General features: G+C 28.4%; 1 protein-coding gene across 4 annotated transcripts in view; it reads left to right on the top strand.

Moving 5' to 3' along the window:
- Positions 1-24,918, top strand: part of LOC107436800 (uncharacterized) — a 192,043-nt gene that overhangs the window by 164,665 nt on the left and 2,460 nt on the right. For 3 of the 4 annotated variants that reach the window (XM_087163482.1, XM_087163484.1, XM_087163483.1), the window contains 8 exons: positions 845-6,880; positions 12,804-12,952; positions 14,472-14,588; positions 15,996-16,177; positions 16,299-16,401; positions 17,367-17,528; positions 18,317-18,519; positions 20,433-20,641. In XM_087163482.1, coding sequence (XP_087019608.1) covers positions 845-6,880; positions 12,804-12,952; positions 14,472-14,588; positions 15,996-16,177; positions 16,299-16,401; positions 17,367-17,528; positions 18,317-18,519; positions 20,433-20,641 — 7,161 coding nt within the window. The remainder of the gene's footprint in view (positions 1-844; positions 6,881-12,803; positions 12,953-14,471; positions 14,589-15,995; positions 16,178-16,298; positions 16,402-17,366; positions 17,529-18,316; positions 18,520-20,432; positions 20,642-24,918) is intronic. The other variant, XM_043048995.3, reaches the window with a different exon arrangement.

Below are 24,918 nucleotides of genomic sequence, written 5' to 3'. Positions count from 1 at the left end.
TTGTTGACTTTCACCGGTGAATGTTGACAATCACATAGTCGCTTTGGTGAATGTCCGAAATATTTATTACATCCGATTTGATATTAATTTATTCGTGGATATAATTACATTTATTCGATATTTTTATACTTACTGACGATAGATTAGAAGAAACATCAGTGTTTGGAGTATCGGGTAAATGAATACCGTGCAATGGCACTTGACCTGGAAAAAAAACATCAGTGTAGGGTATACCGGGCAATGGCACCTAACTAGACCTAGTATGACTGGACCTTTGGTAAATGTCCGAAATATATACTAGGTCTAGTGCCACTGCCCGGTATACCCTACACTGATGTTTTTTTAAGGTCAAGTGCCACTGTCCGGTATACCCTACACTGATATTTTTTTAGGTTCAGTGCAACTGCCCGGTATACCCTACACTGATGTTTTTTTAAAGTCAAGTGCCACTGCCCGGTATACATTTGCCCGATACTCCAAACACTGATGTTTCTTCTAATCTATCGTCAGTAAGTATTAAAATATCGAATAAATGTAATTTATATCCAGGAATAAATTAATATCAAATCGGATAACGTTTTGAATTTGTCATTTTTGAATGACATTTTGACGAATCAGAGATGCATTTTATATTCTGTGGAATGCCTAGGCAATGTGTGAAATATAAATCATTTCATACTTTGCAGGCTAATTTTAGGAATTCTATGCAATGCCGGATTTCATAATTTGCCGGTAACATATATAACAATAGAATAAGATTAATTTATTGTTATTATTATTATTGTAATTTATTGTTATACATTATTCGTTATTTTATATTTAAGTTTTGTTTGTTCTATTGCAGCTTCTCATGGAGTATTGGATTCAGGCTCTAAAAATGGTTCCATGAACGGAAGAGTGCGTTCTTTCTCAGAGGAAAATTTTCAGAGCTTATATTCTAGAAGTAGTAACAAAGCTCTAGAATATGAATCGGAAAATCATTCCAAACGATTTAAAAGTCATTTGCATCCACATGTGGAAACCTTTAATACTGAGTCCTTACAACGATGGAGGCTACTGGAGCAGGAAGAAAAAACATTAAGTCGGAAACTAAGATCACAAGGCAATAGTCTGAAATACACAAGTTCCATTTTGAAACAAACAAGAAGAAAAATTCGCATAATTACACATATGTCTCAGAATTCTCTTTTCTGTGATGAAGAGCTAGATTCCGATAATGAGCCTGATCTTCGATCCAGAAGCGCTCCTCCGAAACCATCATCGATACGATCAAAAATTAATCGATCGGAAACAATTCCGACTATCACTGATTCCGAAGAATCTGCTTCTCAAATTGAAGTCTATACTAAAGGTGATGCATTACGAATATTCAGAAACACAAGATGGCAACATGAGATAGACAACGCCATTTTGTCTGGAATAGAATTTCAGGGTAATAATTTCCTAATTCGACGATTTTCCGTGAGAGGAACTAGAATATTTAATCGCAGGAGAAATACAAACTTTTATCCTGAAAACGATCAAAATTACGAAGAATTACCAACTGGCATGAAACGAAGAAGCTTCTCGCTTCCAGCTCTGTTACCATTCATGGACTTTGAAGATAATGATTTCTGGAGGGTGGGCTTTGTTCAAAGTAGAGTCCAAAAGTTAGAAAAGGATTTAGCGAATCATTTTGAAGATCTTTATTTTCCTTGTGCCTATGAATTCGAAGTCCAAAGTCTTTGCAGTCTCGATATGGGGAAAATCGTACCAGATGACTATAGAATAGCTTATGTAAGCAGTTTAGAAACATCCTTAGAATCTAACTTGGATTATATGGAAGACGCCATAAGTGCATTTGGGACTGGAACTTTAGATGCAAAAAATGGCAATAAGGCCTCCGGCTTGGAAACTTTAGACATTAAACGAAATAAGAAATATGAATTGAGTGATGAGGATGACTGGAATTTATCGTTCAGTTCCTCTGAAAATAAAGAGAATTCATCGGAGGAAGATGAATTTTATTTCTTTTTGACACCAGAAACCGTTGACTCGGAAAACACATCGGAAACTGTTTTAGGTCAGGAAAATGATTCCTTTACAATTTTGAATGAAAAAACAAAAATAGAAAATGAGCAAACGAATATTAAAGACATAGTCCTCAACGATTTTTCAAACGTAAAATTAGCCTGCAATATTGAAAATACAAAATTAAATTTTTCAGAAATTAAAATCGGAGAGAAGGAGCCTACCTATAATCTGAGTGTCAATTTCATGCTTAAAGAAATGTCTTTATTTAAAAAACCCATTATTTTTAAACGAAATCGTTCTTTCGAAGATGAACAACTTGAATTTTCCGATATTATTAGAAAGAACAAAACCTGCTTATTCTGCAAGAAAAAAAATGTCATGTGCATTGGAGAATCAATAAAATATAATTCGATATCTAGTAAAATAGAAGAAATTTATTATTATGAGCCTTTGGTTACTCCTTTTTCTGAAATATATGCTATTACTTATGGTAAGTTGTTTACTAAAACTTTTATCACAAATGAAGAAATGGAAAATTCCGAAATTAAACAACTGGTTGTTGATTTAATTGATCAAACACTCATTGAAAAATCGTCAGAAAAGAAATTATATTTAGATAACCCGTCACATTCTCAACAGACTAACGAAGATGATTTTATGAAAATAATAAATTTTCCCAGCTATCCCGAAAGCAGCATTAATCTGGAAGTAAACCTTTTTTCATCGGGTGCGTTTTACAATTATGTAAAAAAATCAAATCTAAAATTTAATTCCAGAACAAACACTGAAAAAAAATGGAAAAAACCGAATGAAATTAAAGATCAAGAATTATCTAAAGTTCTTTCTAACGATGTTAAAAACATCATTTACTCCTCTTTTTTATTAAATACTACCAATAATATTTTTAACAAAATTAGTAACCCTATCACAGATTTTCCTAAAATTTCATTAATATCTGAGCACGAGAAACTTCTAAATGAAAGAAACGTTAGTCTCAATGACATACTTAAGTTCTCTTATAAAAATTTTAATCATCCTCAAGTAATAAATTATTCGATTTTCATGAATAATTCACAAAACAAAGCTCAAATAAATTCTTTCCGCCAATTAAAAGAAGATTTTTCCGTATATACAAACCCACAAATTTTAATTGTGTTTTCAAACCACAGGGCGTTTCGAAACCGAAACTTCCTGAATGAAAAGGTTAACCTTAGCGGTGAAAATGAAATTTTGAAGGGAGAAATGAAAAACGAGGTGGGCAGAAATTCAGAAAGTGGATTCTGTGCTTCACGACGTCATAGCCACCGCTGTGTTACGTCACAAACTGGTGGAGCAACATTCGTGGAATGTTTTCTTCCACCCGAGTCGCAGTACGCGCTCGTTGGCGATCAAAGTGAGACACGCCTTCCACCTGGATCCGTGCTTCAGATAACTGTGCCAGCTGTGCAACGGGTGGCGAAGCGCGAAAATCATTCAGCGGAGAACGAATGCACTGTACTGTGTGTTTCAAACGTAGCAGATGGTACGTGTCGAAGAAATCGAACAGATTGGATTAAAAGACTAAAATGTGATACCACTTTCTTTAAAGGATTACATCCAATACTGGATTATGCCGTAATCGATTGCTTTGTGTTGGATTACAACCATGAGGATTATGTGCTACCTGCAGCCTTTACGCTGCTAATTGCGAACGATTGCTTTGATTTACGTAACGGCGAAAACTCCCGTTACTCTGTTTTGCAGTGGAATATGGCAACTCTAGGAGATGAGATTCGTTCTGTCAATCGCGTTGTGAGAACTGAAGGGAAAAACATTTCAAAACTAAAGAAATTTTTTGATTCGCCGGAAACATCAACAAAAACGCGAGCAGACGATAATTCCTTCCGAAAATTCGTGGAACGCAAAACATCTACTATTTCGTCACAGTCAGAAATTATGTCAAATGAAAGCCCAAATAGTGTTTATTCTTCCCAGGAAAAATCTTCTGAATGTAAAACTGTCATAAATAATGTATCTTCATCATCAAACGATCAAGTAAGTGAAAATAACAGTACTCATATTAATTCCAACGTTCATAATTCTTCCGATTCACTGTCTGACATTCCATTTTGTAGAAAAGTAACAAAAGGTTCATTGTGGGACAATGTTGATATTGGTAATAGTGCAAATGATAATGAATTTTGGAGACCATCAGACGATAATCATGTTGAGAACGGATATTCAGTATCCAATTCTTCTTCTGAATTGCAAGATCTTATTGCAGCATCACGAAGTGAACTTTCTAAAATAAGGGACCAGGCTGTTTCTGATAAATCGAACTTAGAAAGTTATTTTACATCATTTGAAAATTCTAAATCAATGTCATTTGAAACTTCGGATTTGTTTAATGGTGATCAACGTTTTTTTTCTTCCACATATGACTGTGATATGAATGACATCAGTTTTGATGACGAAGATGCTGTTTTAAGTGATGTGTCTTCTGACGAAGAAATGCGGGGACATCCAGCATTATCTAATACGAATTACCTTCCAGCTTATGCTCTTCATACCATAATTGAAGAGAGCTGTGAAGAAAGCGAGAGAGATTCTCGGACAGCAACCCCTACCAACAACACCGAGACATCCAAACTTGAAAGATATTTTAGCTGGGACATCATCAATGATACTGAATTAAATCTCAGGAAAAAAGAGGATGATGAAAGTACTATCTATAGTGATTCTCTCTCTGAAGGTACAGCCGGTGATACTCCTAAGGAAGTGGATCCTACCCATCTTGTATCTTCTCGCTTAGAGAAATACTTCACCTCTGGGTTAGTTGATGATGACAACTATTATTATCCTGATGATGCTGAATATCCCGAGGATCCACCTGTCAGTGACTTTGAAGAGGACAGTGTACATCAAAAAATAAGTCGATCTGCCTTATTAAATTCCTTAGAATCTAACCATCTACCGCCTAAATCTGATGATACCGAATCTCCCGAAAACGAGGAAGTATCAGTTTCGATTAATTTGCCAAGCTCTACCAAAGTCGAAACTGATACAAAAACACACGAAACTTTTCCCTCAGTCTGTGATAAACATAATGAAACTATTTCCCCTTGTATACAACTTAAATCTAGATCTGCCCCAATAATTAGAAATTTGAATTTAGAATCCGACAGAATATTAGATGATGATGAAGAGGAAAGCATCGGTGCCGATGCATCGAAGTTAAATAAAACGATTCACACTTATGAAAATGTATCATTTAGTGATAATAATGCTAACTGTGATTTTCCTCAAAGCAATAGTACTGATTTATTACCAGATGATATTACAAAAGATGAAGCCATTAATTTGAAACACATATCCAATAAACAACAAATAGCTGCCGATATTCAATCAATAATTCAAAAACTGGTTTCTCATTTTTCTGCTGATTCTTTGAAAGACAGCATTGAAACTGATTATACATCTGCCTGGCAGATGCTGGAAACTGAAATTGAAAGGCTTCTTAATACTATATCCCCGAGCGCTTTAGAACATAACAGCTGTAACAGCAGTCTAGTCGACAGTAACAACAGTGACTACGGAAGTGATACAATCGAGTCCATTGATTGTATGACTGATGATGATGATTGTGTTGATTCAAAAAATCGTAATACTAAATGTCCACTTGTTGATATGTTGAGGCCTTTTAAGGTTCAAACGGACTGTGATTTAAACGCTTTTAATATTTCAGATGAAACATTAGGAATATGGAAGAGATTGATACAATCCCTGCAAAAAGACAACATAGCTTTAGCGAAAAGTAGAACTTATGATCCGAATGCAGAGGCTAGGTTATACATTAAAAATCAAATTGTAACATTGATGCATACAGTTACTGTTAATGATGCCAACGTTCAAGATATTGAGAAAGTTGCAAGTGGTAATGATTCCGAAGAAAAAGATCTCGTACTCGATGAGCAACCGCTGTCTGAAGAATTAAATGAAGCTTTTAATGTTAGCATTACTAATTCAAATATTTTAACGGGAATAAATGGGGATGAAGTTATAATACCCAAGATTGAATCTTCCGATGAAGGCATATCATCTACAGATAGTAATGAAAACATACATTTAGAAGATGAATCTATGAAGTTATCCCGAAATGTAACTATTACTGAAGAGATGATGGAAGGTGATTCATCTATGATTCAGCCATCCTCTAATTCAAACAATATGGAAAAGTCTGATGATTCACTACTTAATTCAGCTGAAACATTAGACAAAGAGTCTTCTAAAACACCAGATTCTTCGACATTACTGCATCAAAATAATAAAACCAAGTTTTCTGACGGTAAAATGCATTGTAAAGAAAATGATCTAAAGTTTTCTGTCGTTGACATTGAACTTGATGATAATGTGCCAACTGTAGCAGAAAGAAAAATGTCCTCTGACAGCCACTGCGAAAATGATTCTGATGATTTGCTTGTTGTTTCCGATGATCTAGCACTGTATTCGTCTAACGAAACATTGTCTAAACTAAGAAAAGAAGCAGAACGTTCGCAATCAGTCAAAACTTCCCGTAATCATGATATTGGTTACTTTTCTTACAAATCATGTGATGATAGTTTGCTGCATACTCCGTCCCCTTCTTCAGATCTTGTTGATGTTCCAAATTTTAAGTCCCTTAAAAGATCCATTAAAAAGTTCCCTCCTCCCTCTAGTACTCTTTCAAAAAGCACTAATAATATTTTTCAAACTCTATCATCTGACATGAAATTTAGTACCCTTCAGTCTAAGTCAAAGAAATCAAAATCCTCTAGCCAATCTCCTTCACGCCAGTTTACATCTTTATTTTCACCTTCATCTGTCATTAAAAGGATTACTGGTACAAAAAGTAAGTTTTTTTTTGTATAAATTTTATTGATAAGTTTTAAAAATTGTTCTAAATTTTATTAATTTGTATTGTATAAAAAAATTTTATTCCAGGGTTTTAGACCCACCTACAAAATCAATAAAACATTGGGTTACATTAAACATGATCAAAATCTGCCCTTTCTTTACATAATTTATCAGGGTTGGAGTTTTTGCCGGCAAAAAGGGGTTTTAGCCAGGACAGTGGCAAAAACCAAATTATCTAAATTGCTGATTAAATATTATTACAAAATACTTGAAATAAATTTAAATCAATCATAAGGAATAATAATTTTGATACATTACATGAAAAAATTATTTTTAACATATTAATAATTAATATAAAGGCAATAATTTTTAAAACATAGAAAGTTTTTGACCTCTTTTCATTTTAGAATCCTTAAATAAATGTTTTTTTACAAATAAATAAATATTATTATTTGTATAATATTATTATTATTATATTATAAAAAATTATTATTTGAACAATAATTAACTACACATCTTGATAGATACGCTTTAAATTATAGTTATATGAATTTAAAATAAGTTCATTTCACTGGAAAAAAGAGAATAATCACAAATTTTCCAATCAATAATGTTTTAAACTACTAAAATGATATATTATTAAATTATGATTTAATTATGGAATAATAATTTTGTTAATTTTTTTGAAATTATTTATATTTATAGTATATATTTCAATTTTAAGAATAATTTTGTACCAAAAATGTGTTTTTGTCCTCTCATCTTGGAAAATATACGTTTTTGCCAATTTGCTTGGCAAAAACCTGTTTTTGCCAGGACAGTTTTTACCGGTATTTACCATGGTTTTTTCCACCTGCGGCAAAATCTTGCCAACCCTGTAATTTATTATTTCAGATTTGTCTTTAAGTTTATATAACCTTAGCTACAAAGCTACTCTAGTACTTAGAAATAGAAAACTAACTTATTAAAGGTTATTTATGTGAAAATGTTGATATAAGTTATATTGAATTGGATTTTCTACGTATTCAGGAAAAAATGATGCTTCCTTAAAGTTTTTTTTAAATCAATATTTGAATTTTTATTTTACTATAATAATTGTCTTTTAAGCTATATATATATTAGATTAAATTAAAGCCTTATACTTAACCCAATAAAACCTATCTAATTTAATTTTTCTAAGCCGCGGTCTATTTTATCAAAATCTGCCCTCTATTTTTAAAATGCGTTGTATGATGTATTTTTATTGACAAATAAATTATTTTTACCTTACTCTCTGTTAATAGTTAGTACAACATTTTTTCCTGAAAAGCTGAAATAAAATTTTTGTTACCTTGAAGTTAAGGTTAGGATTCTGCAAATCCCAGTCATCCTGACCTAAAATATTGGAGATAACTTCCTATAATTTAATAAAAATGTAATTAACTTTTTTTTTTAAAAAAAGCTGAATGTTTTATGGACTGCTAAATCAAGTCTTAACTTAAATAAATTAATAATTAGCACTTTTATCTTGATATTATTAATTTAAGTTGTCCATTAAAAGAATTGTGAGTTTCAGCTATACAAATAAACGTTAAAAGTGTATAAAATGTGTTACGCTATGTTTTGATTTATTTGTAATTTTATTTATTAAATTCTATTTTATTTAAATGAATTTCTTTCAACCTAAGTAGAAGAAATGGAAAAAACTCTTTCTGAAAAAGAAATATCAAATATTAAAAAAAAAGAATTTAAATAATTTATAATTGTAATCTAATTTGAATAAAATGTTAACATGAAAGCCATTTATTAATTGTTTTTTAAATAACAGAAAAAAGTAGCAACAATTAGGAAAAAGTAGAAAATTAGAATAATTTTAATCAACTAGAAATTATAACAACTATTTATTTCTTGCAGTTGGGTAAAGAACTGGATTTGGCATTTCATTCTGAAAAAAACCTTCTTCCAAAGCCCTATAAAAAAAGGGGGGGGGGCTAGACAAAATGGAAGAAACTAAAAATAACAATAGAATTTAATGATAAACAATAAATGGATAATTCCATTTTGAAACAAATTAAATTTTATATACAACAAAAAAGAAGTAAAAAATTCTAAAAATTAATTTTTATAAAAAAATCCACATAATTTATAAAAAAAAAATTTATTCTCTCCTTATTTTCCTAAATAAATATGTATACCTTCTATCAAGATAAATATGTACATATATATTTTGACGAGCTAAGTGTACTTATATTATTTTTAATTCACTTAATATTTTGTTTAAAAATAGAATCATTTAAAAAATAAGAAATATTATTTAGTAAGATATTAATTCAAAATTAACTTTGTTAAAAAAATATCAATTGGTTGAAATATTTAATGCTGAAATATTTTTAGTAATTTTGTTTTTAAATAATTTTTTCTGATTTATTCTATGAGAAAATAAGAACTAATTTTTTTCCAACATTTATAATATTAGTAAATTAGCTAAAGACAATAAAGCTATCAAAATGTAGAGAAATCCTTAACCTTAACAGTTATATTTCAAAATTTACAAGTTTTAATTTTTAAAATAAAACATGTAGGTTTATACACAATTCTCAGATTAATTATTAAAAAAGATTTAAAGTCAACTTAACCAAATCAGTTTCTTTAAATTTTATGAAATTAAAATTTTAATTTGTAATAATACTTAACAACATTTGTTTATTAAAATTAGTATGTTGTTCATATTTATAAATACAATGTGTAATTTGCAGTATATCTTAATAATGTATTAATTTTAATTGGGATATTTTAAAAAAGTTTCTTACATAATAATAAAATTAATTTCTACTACAATTCTTTTTGTAGGTCGTTGAAAGAAAACTATTTTTTTAGTTTCTTAAGAAAGTTATTAAATTTATTTTTCTTTTAAATTTTTGATTTTTATTTTCATATATTTGTAAATTTAGTGAATTACTTGGAAATAACACTATTACTATCATCACTACTAGATTGCTATTATATACTGATTAAAATTTTTGTTTAATGCATATTGATATTTCTTAACTAGAAAGAGTTTCTTCTGGGTTGGTTTTTCCCACTTTGAAAGAAACTTGCCATCCTTGTGTTAAACTATAGTAAACAAATTTTATTTAGCATACCAATTTGCATAATCAAGTAATATTTCCAAATTACATCAACTACTCAAAGCAACTCTTTTATAAGCTGAAGTTTTAGATATTTTTAATAGCAATTTTATTTTTACATTTCATAAAATTATTCACTAATTACCTACTGAATTTTCATTTGTAAATTATTATAGATATATAAGAATTTTAAAAATTTCATAATGCTGCAAAGTCTTTTTAACACAATGAACTGAAAGCTATGAAAAAGTAAACATTTTAAAGGGCATTTTTTATACATATAGGCTGCTTATAGGAAAAAAAGAAATTTAAAGATTTTTATGAGTGTAACGTGTCATAGAGAAGTAGAAGTTTTCACATTTTGATAGCTTCTAAGGATTCTTCATTTTGATAGCTTAGGATTTACATCAATTTTAACTTTTCAGTAAGAAATTAGTTCTTATTTTATGGTTTGATAATATATGGATATATTTTCAAAAAAGAAAAAACTTGTTTCCCTGAGTACTAACAAACTTTGTATCTAAAGTCACTAAAAATATATTTATATTAATAAAAAAAAAATCAGGGAAAGAATTTAATCAGTTGAAAAATATCTTATCTACTAATTATTTTTAAATGAACATTCTTAATTAGTTTTCTAAGTAATGTTTTTTTAAATAATTATAAGTTATTTATGCATATATATACGTTATATTATACGGTATATGTATATAAGTTATATAGATATCATACGCTATAAGAACAAAATGTCTAGTATAAAAATATATATAATCATGTAGATATAAGTGTTCACATTTCTTTTAGGAAAATTAGCATAATTTTAATTTAAATTAAAAATATTATATTTTATGATGTACAACATAAATTTTAATATTCAGTATAAACCTGAAATAAATAATAGATTTTTTTTCCCAAATAAATGTGTGAAAAACTTGTAACTTTCTAGCAGAATATTAAATTTTATTTATTTAAATTTTAACTATTTTTATAATATTTATCACTAAACAATTCTATTGGCCATTTTTTGTATCTTCCATTTTGTCTAGCTTCTTTCATTTAAAAAATCTCAACCCTGCTATCTATATACCTTTTCTATACATCAAAATTAAAAAAGCATTTGTTTACCTAAAATATTGTATTACTTATTGCTATAGTAGTCCCGATTTGACTGTTCTAAAATTGACCTAAAAAAGCAACAAGAAAAAAATGACATTGAAAAATAAAGTAAAATTCCCCAACTTTACAAAAGAAAGGAAAAAAAAATCTCTAAAAAACTGGAAATGCCATTTAAATGTTTCTTTCTTTATTTTTAATGGAAATTTAAAATAATTGTCAAATACATGAAAAACTGAAATATAGAAAGAATAAGGTTACTGCAAAATTGAAAATTACAATGTAAAAGATAAATATTCAAAGAAAATTATGTATAAAAATGATCCATTAACAAAAGAATATTCTCAAATGTAAACAATAAGGTAGGGTTTTTAAGTATTATATTTATTTCTTTACAAAATACATATGAGCTTTTAACAGGAACTGCATTTTCAAATGCTCACTTTTAAATAATAAAAATACTCATCTCTTGTAACAAAGGCAATTAAATAACTTGTCGATTTTATGTATTTAATTGTGTTTCTTAGACCTCAACATTAAATTAGATACAAATTGTAGTGTAAATTTGATGTTGGATCATTTTTCAAAGAAATTAAGACAATTTTATTGTATATTTTGCACCTGCTTTTCGAATTTCACATTTTTAAAAGTTAATTTTCTCCAGGATAGGCTAAATTGAGTGAGAGAAGGTCAACAGCATTATTTATTTATAAATTTTCATTCTTTTTTCAAAAGAAAAAAAAATATTAACAAAATAAAACATTTTAGTAAACAATTCAATATTATTAATTAATCATAAAATTAATAACAAAAATATTAATTTTATTATTAATTAATAATATTCTTTTTACAAAAGAAAAAAAAAAGAAAAAGTTTACAAAATAAAGCATTTTAATTAAAGATTCAATATTATTAATTAATAATAAAATTGATAACAAAAATATTAATTTTATTATTAATTAATAATATTCTTTTTACAAAAGAAAAAAAAGAGAAAAAGTTTACAAAATAAAGCATTTTAATTGAAGATTCAATATTATTAATTAATAATAAAATTATATCAGGATTTTTCAGGAATTATTTGTTGCTTCATTGATGTCATAAGTAGACTATTATTAGTTTAAAAATACACATTTAGAAAAATTGCATGTGTATTATAAATATTTTAAATAGCTATATCTATCAACTTTTAAATATACAGATGTATGTTATGTATTAGCGATAACCTTGATAAAGATCTTATCTACTTGGTGATAATTTGCCGATTTGTTTTTTATAACTATAAAGTATTTACTGTCTCCTTTTGTTTATGTTTTGTACAGGTTTAAAAAATTATTTTAAGGGAAAAAGGTTGTTAATTTCCTGTACCAAGTTAATGAAATAAAATTAAATTATCTTGAATATAATTCTGAAATTTTTTTATAACACTTAAAAAATAATTCCTTACATTATTTTTAAACTGAATTATAAATATTTCAAGGTTCAAATTAAATAATTATATCTTGTTAAATGCTATTTTTTTTAAAAAAAAAAGCTAATGATAACTGTTACAAAATATCATATTGAAACTGATAAAAAAATATAATGAATTTTTTCTATAAATTCATTTGGTAGAATAAACTTTTGAATGGATTTAACCTTTGATATTGTTAAAGATTAACGTTTTTTTTTTTATTGAATTTATTTTTTAATTATTAGGTAGTGAGGCCCAGACTTCTGATTCTACCATCCCTGCAAAATATCTAAAAAAGTATGCCAAAACTACTTCTGTTGAAAATGATAAAGAGCTATTTGGAGCTGTTTCCATGCCTCATCTAAATGCTGCTTGTAAACCTGGTGATGTAAGTGTACTTTTTATTTGATTTCATTTGATTAAAAACAAAATTTTAAATGCTGATATCCTATTATGTTTGAAATGTCTTGTGTAACTTATATTTAGAGTTTGATGTTTGTTTACCAAGGCCAGTTTCATCTAATGTTAAAATGTAGGAAAGTCCTGAATTCATATACATATTTTTTAATGTGATTGTAAATGGCACGTTTGAAATTTTCACATTTTGCCCAACTCAATTCATTTTTGTAAAATAATCTGTTATCCAAAAAGTGTTATCTCATAATTATTTATTGTAATATTTTGTATACTTGTAAATTTTTTATTCAATGGCAAAAACTTTTTAAAAAAATCATCATTTGTGGAAAAAAATATTATTTACTCATTTTCTCATCATGTACATAATTTTTAATGAAACATAATGTACAGGAAAAAATAAATGTCCAATATGTATCCAATATATTCTATTGTTGTGTAAAAATTGTGACTAATATATATATATATATATATATATATATATATAATGATAGATCAAGGGCATTTGCAGAACATTTCTTGGGGATGATTTCTGTGATTTACACCAAAAGATCATCAAAAATGTAATAAAATAAAAATATCTCTAAATGAGACAAACTTGAAACCACAAACTCGTAACCGCACCCAGGCAAACCTCTACTCGTCTCTTTTTTTTTTTTTAAATGTGCAAGTTTAAAATCCATTTGGCACCTTAGAGACTGTAGTTGTTGTGGCAGTCCCTGATCAAAGGGAAAACCAGAAAATAGAATTCATTCAAATATTTTACACAGTTGAACTTTGACTACCTATATTTCTTTCAACTAGACTTCTATTAACCAAAATTCACGCTGAAGCTTTTTGTTAAATCGTGCGCTTAGTTTTGTCCTCCCCCCCCCATCTTACCTTCATTTTTTTTTCTATTTGATGAAAGGACTTTTTTAAAATGGTCATAATAAAATTAAGGTTAAACATGTACTTTATAACTGTATTGTTAAAAAAATATTGATTTTTCAGAGTTTTTATTGTTGAATATATCTTTAAAAGCAATGTTACATACTTTATAGTATCTCAATTATCTGAACTAGGTTTGATGTCTATTCCCATTTACTTCAAATAATGGAGATCCTATTATGCGTAAATATTTAATAAAATATGTTTAGGTCTGTTTGTTTTTTTTTAATTTCTGTTGTTTACTTAAGATGATTACTTAAAAAATTAAAATTTAGTTTTTTACAGCCATTTATTTACTAAATATGCTAAAACCTGAATAAAAATTATACATGTACTATAAGCATTTATACTGTACTGGATTTTTAGTCGATGTAAACTGAAATTTAATTATTCTTTCCCACGTAGCATAGAGCTTTTATAAATGATTAGCATAGTCCTTTATGATCAAATTACATTAGTCATAGATTTTCATTACCATTTTGATTATCAATTTTTTGTGAGATAGCCTATTGTATTCTGTTTTTATGTGTATTTGTTTAGTTCTGACCTGATATATTTCTTTTTTTTAGTCATACTCTGCATTAGGCTTGTATTCAGAAAACGATCCTGATAACTCAATGAATGTTGATGATGAAGTGGATGCCAGGAGATACTTTTCTGGCAGCCAAAGTGTTCTTTCCCTTGGTGTAAGTCTTTCCCTTTTCAATTATCACTTTCTTTGTCTATTAATTAGCTGATATTATATAAATTACGGTTCTTTTATATCTTAAAATTGAAATTTATGTACTCAAACACACACAAATTACAGTAAAAAGATGCTTATTGCAAAAGAATTAGAGCCTTTTATATAAATTTTACATCTTTAGACATAGTTATAATAACTTAAATCTTTTAAATCTAACTTGCATTTTTAATTTTAATGCTTTAAATTAATTTTGCTTTAAACACATTTTGGTGTTAACACTGTTTTTCAAAGCTCCGTTGCCAAGGGGGGAAAAAGTAATGGTTAAAGTGCCTTACACTTGTAGCAATTTGATGATTTTAAGCTATATATATAATTTTTCCATGAAGTATTATCTGCTCTTTAGAACAGACAAATAACTTAAATATTTTAAAAGTTATTAAATTTTTTTTAAAAATCGCCAATTTGGCTATAATTTTTCATCCAGATAAAAATCATCAAAATCATAGACAAACCTAAGTATGTTTGTTGTTTTTTCGGCACAACAGAAATAAAATTTTTAGGATCACCTTTTGTTACCTCGCATTAAATGGATGAAAGGACAGTGACTACCTTTTTTTCAACAATTTAAGAAAGTTGTAACAAAAGTGTTCTATTTTTAGTGTTTAGTTGTTAACAAGATAGACAGGGTATCTATGGTCTGGAAATTAATTAAAGTGGTAGCAAATTTAAGAAATTTTTATATATTTATTTAAATTAAAATATTCAAAAGAATTTTAAGTAAAAAAAGGGCAACAGAATAATAGTGCGAAATGAAATCTGAGCTTAAACGTTTTTAGTAGATTTGAAGAATTTCTTACCTACCAGTTTTAAATTTTTCTATGTTGTAGTAACACTTATAGTTTAATGTACTGTAATATAGAAGCAATTTAAATATTTGCGTTTGAGCCTTAACGCTGTTTTTCGAGGCTTTGTAGCCAAGGAAAATATTAAAAAAAAGCCATAGTTTAAGTGCCTTTCACTTGAAGCAATACGATGATTTTAAACTATATATATAATCCTACCACGAAGAATTATCTGGGCTTTAGAACTGACAAATAACTTAAATATCTTAAAAGTTATTGAACGTTTTTAAAAATTGCCAATTTAGCTATAATTTTTCATCTAGATAAACATTTTCAAAATCACTGCCAGATTCTCGGGGTTTTTTTTTAAAATTTTTATGAGCAAAATTTTAGTAAATTTTACTGTATATAAAAAAATTAATTCATGACTTGTTTTGGCGGTTAAGTTATTTTTCAAGATTACTTCAGTTAATAAGAATATCATGTGTTTTAACATTTACTGAATAAGATCTGTTTACTATGTATAATTTAATATCGTGGGTACTAAATTTAATTAATTTTTACAGTCTCATAGTGCTAGTATGACTAGTGTATATAGTGCAGGTGGATGTCACTATGGCTATGTTACAATAAGTGGTGATGTTCTCTTTGGTCTGAATTACAACCAAAAGTCTCAAATGATGGAGGTCTTTGTGAAACAGTGCCGAAATTTAGCTGCCAGTGACGCAAGAAATAATAAATCTAATCCGTATGTATTACAAATTTAAAATTATCACTTTAGCAGTGTATCACTATACAGATATATTTCTTTTTACCCTTTAGTGAATTTTATTGTTATTTTTTCTTGAAATTTTTTTATTTTCTTTTAGGTATGTAAAAGTATATCTTTTACCTGATAAAACAAGAAGCGGAAAAAGAAAAACAAAAACTAAAAAGAATACTCTCAATCCTGTTTTCAATGAGCTATTAAGGGTATATATTTTTTTCTTTTTCAAGTATCGTAACTCTTTCAATTTGTCTATGGAAAATTTTATTAACTAATAGAAAATTTAAAAGTTTTAAGCCTCTCTTATTCAATTTTAGTCTCTCTTATTTATTTATTTATTTATTAGTCTGTTTGAAATATGTTAATTTACATAAATACCCCTTTCATTTTTCCTTGGATAAAATATGTGTTATCACTGAAATCAGACTTTAAAAAAATCATACTGTAAGGAATATGTTTTATTGTATAAAAATATCTTGAACTTAATTATCTATTTTAAAAAAGTCAAATGATGTAACTAAAGAAATTTTTTTTTATTAAAAAGGGATCAAATTGATTTACATCAATGCTTTCTGTAAAAAAATAAAATATTTTCATTTCAGTTTTAATCACGACTGAAATCGTATCAGCTCTGAAACAAAATATTACTAATTTATAATTGAAACTACATGTATTTCTCTATTATAAGGAATAAAAAACTACTTCATTATCTGGAGAATATTTTTAATGCTATTTGATGTTCCAATTAAGAATTTCATTAAAGAAAAAAATTCACTGTAAGGAAATTTCCTTTAACAGGGAAAATTTCCTTTACATTTACAGAGCAAATTATATACTATTATAATTACTATTTTTAACCAATTCATGCTAAAAAAGATTTTTCAAAGCTTTCGAATATATTGCACCATCGTTTATTGTGAATTTATTTCTGCATTGCAATGTCCATACGTAGCTATAACTTAACTCAACTATTATTTTATTTAAAAATATGATATATATTTTTATAGAATAATTTAAAAATTATTTAACTCATGCTCTTAACATCATTGTGTATTTAAGAGTAATAATGGGATAAAAATAGCTATTAAGAAAAGAATTTGTTATAAATTGCAAAATACTAAAAATTACTTTTTTTTGTTGCTTTTATTAATTTATTTTCTGTGTTTTTTAGTTTCCAGTTTTAAAAAATGAACTAGAATCAAGAACTCTTTGGCTTACTGTCTGGAATAGTGATCTATTTGGTAGGAATGATTTCTTAGGGGAAATTTCACTGCCACTTGGTTATCGTCTGCTTGATTCTCCTACACTCAGGTGGTACCCCCTTCAAGAAAGGGTAAGGATGATTATCTTTTACGCTAAAATTCAAAAAAAAAAAAAATTTATGTTATTAAATTTGTATTATTGGTATGCTAACTTACCACTCAAGCAAGAGATCTGCAATTTTCTGCTTTTTATTGTGTTCTTCTTTTTATAAAAATCATTTCCTTTTTTTTTTAGCAATATTTGCGATTATATTGTAAGCAACAGAACCAAAATTTTCTGTCGCACACATTTTTAGATTGTGTAAAAACTGTTTAAAAGATACTTTAAGTTATTGAATTGATAAAGATTGAAGTCGGGATGCTAGCAGTGTGCATTTTTAAATGAGGTTTCTTATTGAATCATTTAGTAATTCATTTGTGTGAAGTTGTAAGTTTTATCTATCAATCTCAATGTTTCTTGAATCAGTTTTGCTTCATTCTTTTTTGGATATTGCAATAGTTATATTTATGTTTTAAATTCTACTGGATTTAATGGAAACATGATTAAAAAAAACTAGTTTTTCTAATATCAAAATTTAGAAAATAATAATAATATATAAAATAAGAGCAATTTATGAAATAAATGATAAAAAGGAAAACAGATTTATAATTCTTTTTTTAAATGTTTTTATTTTCAAGAGACTTTAGGGAGTCACTAAACCTAAAAATGAAACCCAAAAGTAAATTTTTGATGTCAATTTTGTACTCTTACTTTGTACTGTTTTTTTTATATATGTTTTTTCTCGTATGTTTTTTTTTTTATCATACTTCATAATAGATATAATTTTATTTTCGAAATTGTAATTATATATGATTGCAGGCTGAGTCTCTGACGAGCCCCTTGAACTACCGAGGCGAGTTATTCATCGCCTTGAAATATGTGCCAAGGGACTTGAGTCTAGAGTCCCGTTTCAGACCTGCTCCTGTCATCTCTGTGAGAGGTGCCCTTCACGTTCTTGTGAAGGAAGCCAGAAATATCTCCACCAACAACAGCAGCAGCCCTCTTGACGCCTTCTGCAAAAGGTATTCACTGCATTCTTTTACGCTTAAAGTTTATCTGCTCTCGAATTACTTACATTTATATAGTGTGTCCTCTATTTATGACAGTTTTATGAAGTGCCTTTAATTGCATTTTTATCAAGTGCTTTTAATTTGTTACTTTTTATGAAGTGTCAATCTACTATGCATTTTTATCAAGTACCTTTAATTTATTATTTTTTATAAAGTGTCATCAATTTATTATACATTTTTATCAAGAACCTTCAATTTGATAGTTTTTATTAAGTGTCATTAATTTATTATACATTTTTATCAAGTACCTTTTTTGTGCTATTTTTATTAGGTACCATTAATTTTTTATCAATTGTTCCTATTTAGTACATTTTTAACAAGCATCCTTAATTTGTTACATTTAATATGAATTGTTTTGGAATTTATAAAATTTCTGTAATTTATTAAATTCATGAATATTGTTCAAATGATTTCAAGATCTTTTAATTAATATCCTTTTTGTTATTTGGGTCTTTTAATTAATATCCTTTTGCTATTTGGGTCATATGTCATACCTGCCAACTCTTCATGATTTTCCGGAAGATTTTATTTTCATATTTAAAGTGGTAGCAATACTCAGTTTATTCCAATTAACTTTTTGAATTATAATGATAATTATAAATGAGTTTGACCACCACTACATATAAATAATTACAATAAATATATGAAAGCATAATAATCCTTGCGGAAGCGAATTTCAATGGGATCAGAATATAAATGTATTTTTGAGTCAGATTGTTTTTCGTTTATTGTTTTACAACCACTCTGAAAATCCATTCTTAGAAAGAGTGAAAGTTGCCAGGTATGACATGTAAAGCTTTGTTTTGCTTTTTTTAATTTTAAGTTCATTATGTATTTCTTTTCTGATTGCAATCTAACCAGTACCTGATTTATCATAAGGCCTGAGAAGCCCAGGCCTGGGACCCCTAATGTTACAAATAATTTCTTTTTGTATTTTTCATTAAGAATTAGCTAATGGAATTATGAGTTAAGCTTCAATTTACTAATCTATCATAATTTACTTATGTTATAAATAATTTTAAACACTTCATAATTAAACTGTAGGTAAATTTTGTTTAAAGTAGTAACGAGGGGTCTCTTAACAGTTTATTTTCTTAATCAGGCCCTGATTCTAATTTTTTTTTGTTATCGCAAATTTATTCCAAATTCATAGTCTTTAAGTATTATTATTTTGTAGTGCTTTAAATTTGATCATTAATGTTATCATTATTATTTAAACGTATTGCTCCATATACGAAAATATTACTATATTTAAAATGTATAAGAAATAGAATTTAGCCGCAAAATGAAACGAGTTTGACTCTTTGATACTGAGCGATTTTTATTTTACTACAAAATGTAGTGTTTTATAATTTTTAATTTCTTGTCAGCAGTTATAGGGCAAAATTAAAACATTTTGTTACTGGCCAGTGATATATTGTAGCATTTTTAACAATGGCCATTTTTTTCAAAAATTTTAAAATTTTAAATGATTAAAAAACTGTTTATTAATAATTTAAGTCATTCATTTTGAAGCATTTCTCAAAATATGGTAAACAGTACAAGGTTCCTATAAAAAATTAAGAAATTTGGAAAGCAATTGTAAAATAAATTAATTTTCAGTATTTTATAAATTATTCATAATAATTCCATATTAATTCAAAATATTTATATATAGTGCATTTGCCGTGTGTTTTCAATGAAGAAGTGGGGGTTGGCAAGAAATTGTTTGATTACTATTTTTTATATTTTGTGGTCCGTGAATACCGTTGATTTTGCCATTTATTGGCAGCTGTGTTTTTATTTGAATTAAATATTTTTGCAGTGATAACTCATTAAGTTTTACGCATGTCAAGAGTTTGCCTGATGTTTTTGTTTTGTTGTAGTTATCTCTTGCCTGACAAGAGCAAAAGTAGTAAACAGAAGACACCCATTGTGAAGAAGAGCAGACACCCCAAGTGGTATTACACGGTCATCTATGAAGATCTGAGCGTGGACGATCTAAGGGAGAGAAGCCTAGAACTCACTGTCTGGGATTACGACAAGATCACGAGCAATCACTTTCTGGGTGGTGTCAGACTCAACACTGGCTCGGGTGAGTAGTCAGAATGATTGCTATAACTTATTCTTTTGATACATTGAGATGAGTGGTCGGAAGAAACGCACTACAAATAATGAAACTACTGTAGCCGCTTTTTTTTTGTAGTTTTTAGTGTTGTGAGTAGTGTGATACAAAGAACAGTAGTTTGTAATGGTTCCTGGAAACTACTTTTAACGATGCAGTGAAAATTTTTACTTTTAACGATGCAGACTACTTTTAACGATGCAGACTACTTTTAACGATGCAGGAAACTACTAGCAACGATGCAGTGAAAATAACTAACTGTGGCTATAGCTGAGCGTTAACAGGAATTACGTACTTAGAATCGGGTATAAGTAATCTTTACACTAGCCATTACGAGAAATAGATTGTTAATCACTTTTATCAAACTTTCACATGGGAATGTGCACTCGTGAAGCATTGATGTTATTTAAAAGGAAGGAAACGTATTTTCGATGTACTTTGTAGGGTATCTACCACTACAAAATTACAACTACAATTCACTAGTATATAAGACATGTTAACTCGACTCTATGTTGGGGTACCTTTTCATAAATGACGGTTGACATGGTCTGTAACTACTCTCCCCACGTTGGTGATCTTCGGACGTGATATGAACATGCCTACCTTGGCAGTAACACCTACTTCGATATGAGCACGCCTACCTAGACAGTAACGCCTACTTCGATGGATGATCTTCATTGAACAGTTTACTTGTGACTGCAACATTATCCACCTCCTCGCACTGTTGCTACTCAGTTTCATCTCGATCACGCACAACGTCGGCTTGCATACTTGTGATTACTCGACTGCTAACGGCAACAGAGGAGCGACTACGACCATGATGTTAATACGCCTCTCACATTCAGCATTCAAAAAATACGGTGATCTTAATACAGCTCTCCGGCTTCTCACAAAACAGCAATGAATCAACTAGTGGTATTCATTCATCGAATTCTATCACAGATATAATTCTAGTGGGAGAGTACTGTAGGGTATCTACCACTACAAAATTACAACTACAATTCACTGGTATATAAGACATGTTAACTCGACTCTATGTAGGGGTACCTTTTCATACGTTGACATGGTCGATTACTCCTCGCAACACATTACTTAATTTTTTTAGAGGAAATAAAAGAGCACTAAACTGTTAAAAAATTTCAAGTATTTAATAATTTTGCACTTCTTGAATAATATATTCACCTTTGAAAAAGGCAGAAAAAGTTGAAGGTCAACTGAAAAAATTATAAAAAAATGTTTTGGAATAACAAACTGGCTCATGTAAACATGAATAAATATTTCTTAATTATTTCCTTACACTTAGTGTAAGTTCGTCTCTTTAAAGTAGTGAAGTAGTTTTTACAATTTCTAACTACTACAATTCCAACTAAATGTGTAACACAGTAATTGTAGTTGTAGTAAACGACAAAAATAGTGTAGTTTTTCCACCACTGATTGAGATCATTGAAGAGCCTAGTGGTTGCCTGTTTGGAAAAAAAAGTTTCTTGGGAGATCATACTTCAGTTTTATTTATTATTTTAAAAATCACAGTTTTTTTAAGTGAAAAATATCCATTTTTCTTTTATTTGTATCATTTTTCAAATGTTTTTAATTTTTGATTTATTAACATTAATAATCAAAGCATTAATGATGAATTGTTAATGCTTTATAATATTTAACAACAATTTTAAAACAAAATTGCTTAATACTCCTTGCTAAATTGTTAGTATTTTTTATGATTATTACAAACTTATCTTTAAGTGAATAAAATCAGATTGTATTTATTCAAACTCAACTCCTTCATGAATTGGAAAACTAGATAGTTAATTTGCATGTTAGACAGAATAAAAATGAAACAAAATATTGAAATGTTTATCTTTTTTTTATGGTAAAATAACTAATCATTTTACATGCAACTATTACTAAATAGTAATTTAAAAGTTACTCTTCATTCTAATCTGCATATGCTTTCTTTTCCCCTCCCTCTTTTCTAATTCTCTAGGTAAAACCTTTAATTATGAATGAAATTAAATTCCGTATACTTCAAAGGCCTACTGTGCCTATCTCAGTTTTCTTGACCTTGGGCTCTGGGGTACAGGAGCAGATGTTCTGCTTGGGTGGTCAGCCAAACTCGGAACTCCTAGTGTTTAATCCCCCAGCATGCTTGGTACTCATTTTATTGACCTACTGAAGGGATCAAAGGCTAAGTCAACCTTGACCGGCAGTCAATCAGTCACAGTATCAATGAAATTAGATTCTAAGAAATATCACAACCTTAAAAATATGTGTGTATGTTCTTTATTTAGGTTGCTTTATGACTTATATAATAATATGTCAGTGACCTATATAAATATATTATCCCTTCTTAGATCCTTTAAATTTTTTTTTTTTAAAGTTCATGCAATTTAAGTCGTGATTTAAATTAAATTATTAAAATCGCTATAGCTTTACTTCTTATTTAGCTCTACAATATTAATCCCCCCCCCCAAGGAAAACATTATTAAACTTTGGAGATGTCATTGGATGATGGTACCAAGTGAATATTTTTTTTTAGCAGAAGAAAGTCCCAAGTGCATCGGCAAATCAACTCTTGATGGGTTAAAAAGGGTATTTTTGCATCAAATTAAAACGTTAATAATGTCAACAATGTATGTGTTGAATGGGTAAACAATTGTTAGGGATTTATAGATTTCATCAATTAAAACCTTGCTGACAGAAAATAAGGCATAATCTTTATTTCTTATTGTCAATGTAAAAATAACAGATTGAGAGCTAATTGACTTAAGTTCAGTGAATTCATAATCACTTCGAACCTACATCGTCTCACCTTTTTATTCAAACAAATAAAAGTACCTAAAATTTTCCATTCAAGAAGCCTCTTTATTTCCCATCTTAGATTTTAAGTTTTTCTCTTTTTGCAACTGACTGATTTTGATGATAGAGTGTCATTCGACAGCTCTATGTCTTTCAGGCGAGATTGAAAATAACACTTTATCAGATTAAACGAAATAGTGCTTAGTAATTTTTAGAATGTCTATAGATTTTTTTTTCAATAATGTAAAACAATAAAATTATGTGATTTTTGATTATGAGTTTATAATTTATAACTAAAAATGTGTTTTTCAAATTTGTTTTATTAGAGTTTAAACAGATTAAGACTGATTTGTACAAGGCTAAATAGGGGGCTCAAAGCTGTCCTTAATTATTAAACATTTCAATAAATGTCCTGTTTTTGTTATTTTCCAAATTTTTGTTGAAGTTAACACTGGAATTTGTGAAGTTACACTGGAATAGATTAATATCATCATTGCTCGTCAAGGATGATATTAATCTATTTCCAGTGTTAGAGACAGTTACCCTTGATTTTATAGCATAAAAGCATTCGATGTGGGAGAAATATATAGCAAACTCATATCTCCCCCCATATCACACTCTAAGGTTTTTCACTAGAGAATCCCTGTATTTTGCTACTCACTTAAGTGCTAGAACTAAAACTGTCACCAATTGTTTATCTGCGACCTCATGGCGATATTGTACTAATTGCTCCCATTAGAGAATCAGCATCCATAAATTGTCCTTAAGTTTGGAGAAAAATTGTGTCCTTAATTTTTATATTTTGGACTTCCAGCACTGTTAACATTGATTCTCTAAAGGCAAAAATATTTATCAAAGATCTGAAAATTGACAAGTGTGTACTATTTATTTAACTACCATTCAAAATTACTAATTGAATTGTATTACTATAATTTTGTTGCAAAAAAAAGTGAAAAAATAATTAAAATATTGCACACTTTATATCTCAAATTGCGATTGGATGACAACCTTGTATTTTACATTTATACCTTGTATTTACATGCAATAAATGAAACAATTTAAAACATATTTTGAATCAGGGTGCGTAGCGTTTTTAAAAAGTGCTTAAAGGTGCTTATTTAAGATTTTCGCTTTTAAAAGCCCTTAAAGGTGCTTTTTTCATTGGGTGTTTTTAAAAAGTACTTAATTTTCCCTTTTGCAAAATGAGATTTTCTTTCACTATGATTTTCACTTCGAATTATGCAAAAGGACACAGTTCACATTGTTCTATTCAACGTTTTCATAATTAATTCAACCCCAATTTATTTCGGCATATTGTCGGTCCATAGTGTATGAAAACGCCATTCGTATTACACGATTCAAAATTGCATGATTTTTGACAATTGTCGAAAACAATGCCAAAAGATTTTTTTTGACGTGACGGTTAAAGCAGGATAAAACCGTCAATTGTCAAA

Source organism: Parasteatoda tepidariorum, chromosome 5 (assembly GCF_982258835.1).
Source record: "Parasteatoda tepidariorum strain Cologne lab strain chromosome 5, Ptep-v5.0, whole genome shotgun sequence".
In the NCBI taxonomy this organism is placed as follows: Eukaryota; Metazoa; Arthropoda; class Arachnida; order Araneae; family Theridiidae; genus Parasteatoda; species Parasteatoda tepidariorum.
Note: the sequence above shows the minus strand (reverse complement) of the source record. Positions and strands in the feature narration are given on the sequence as shown.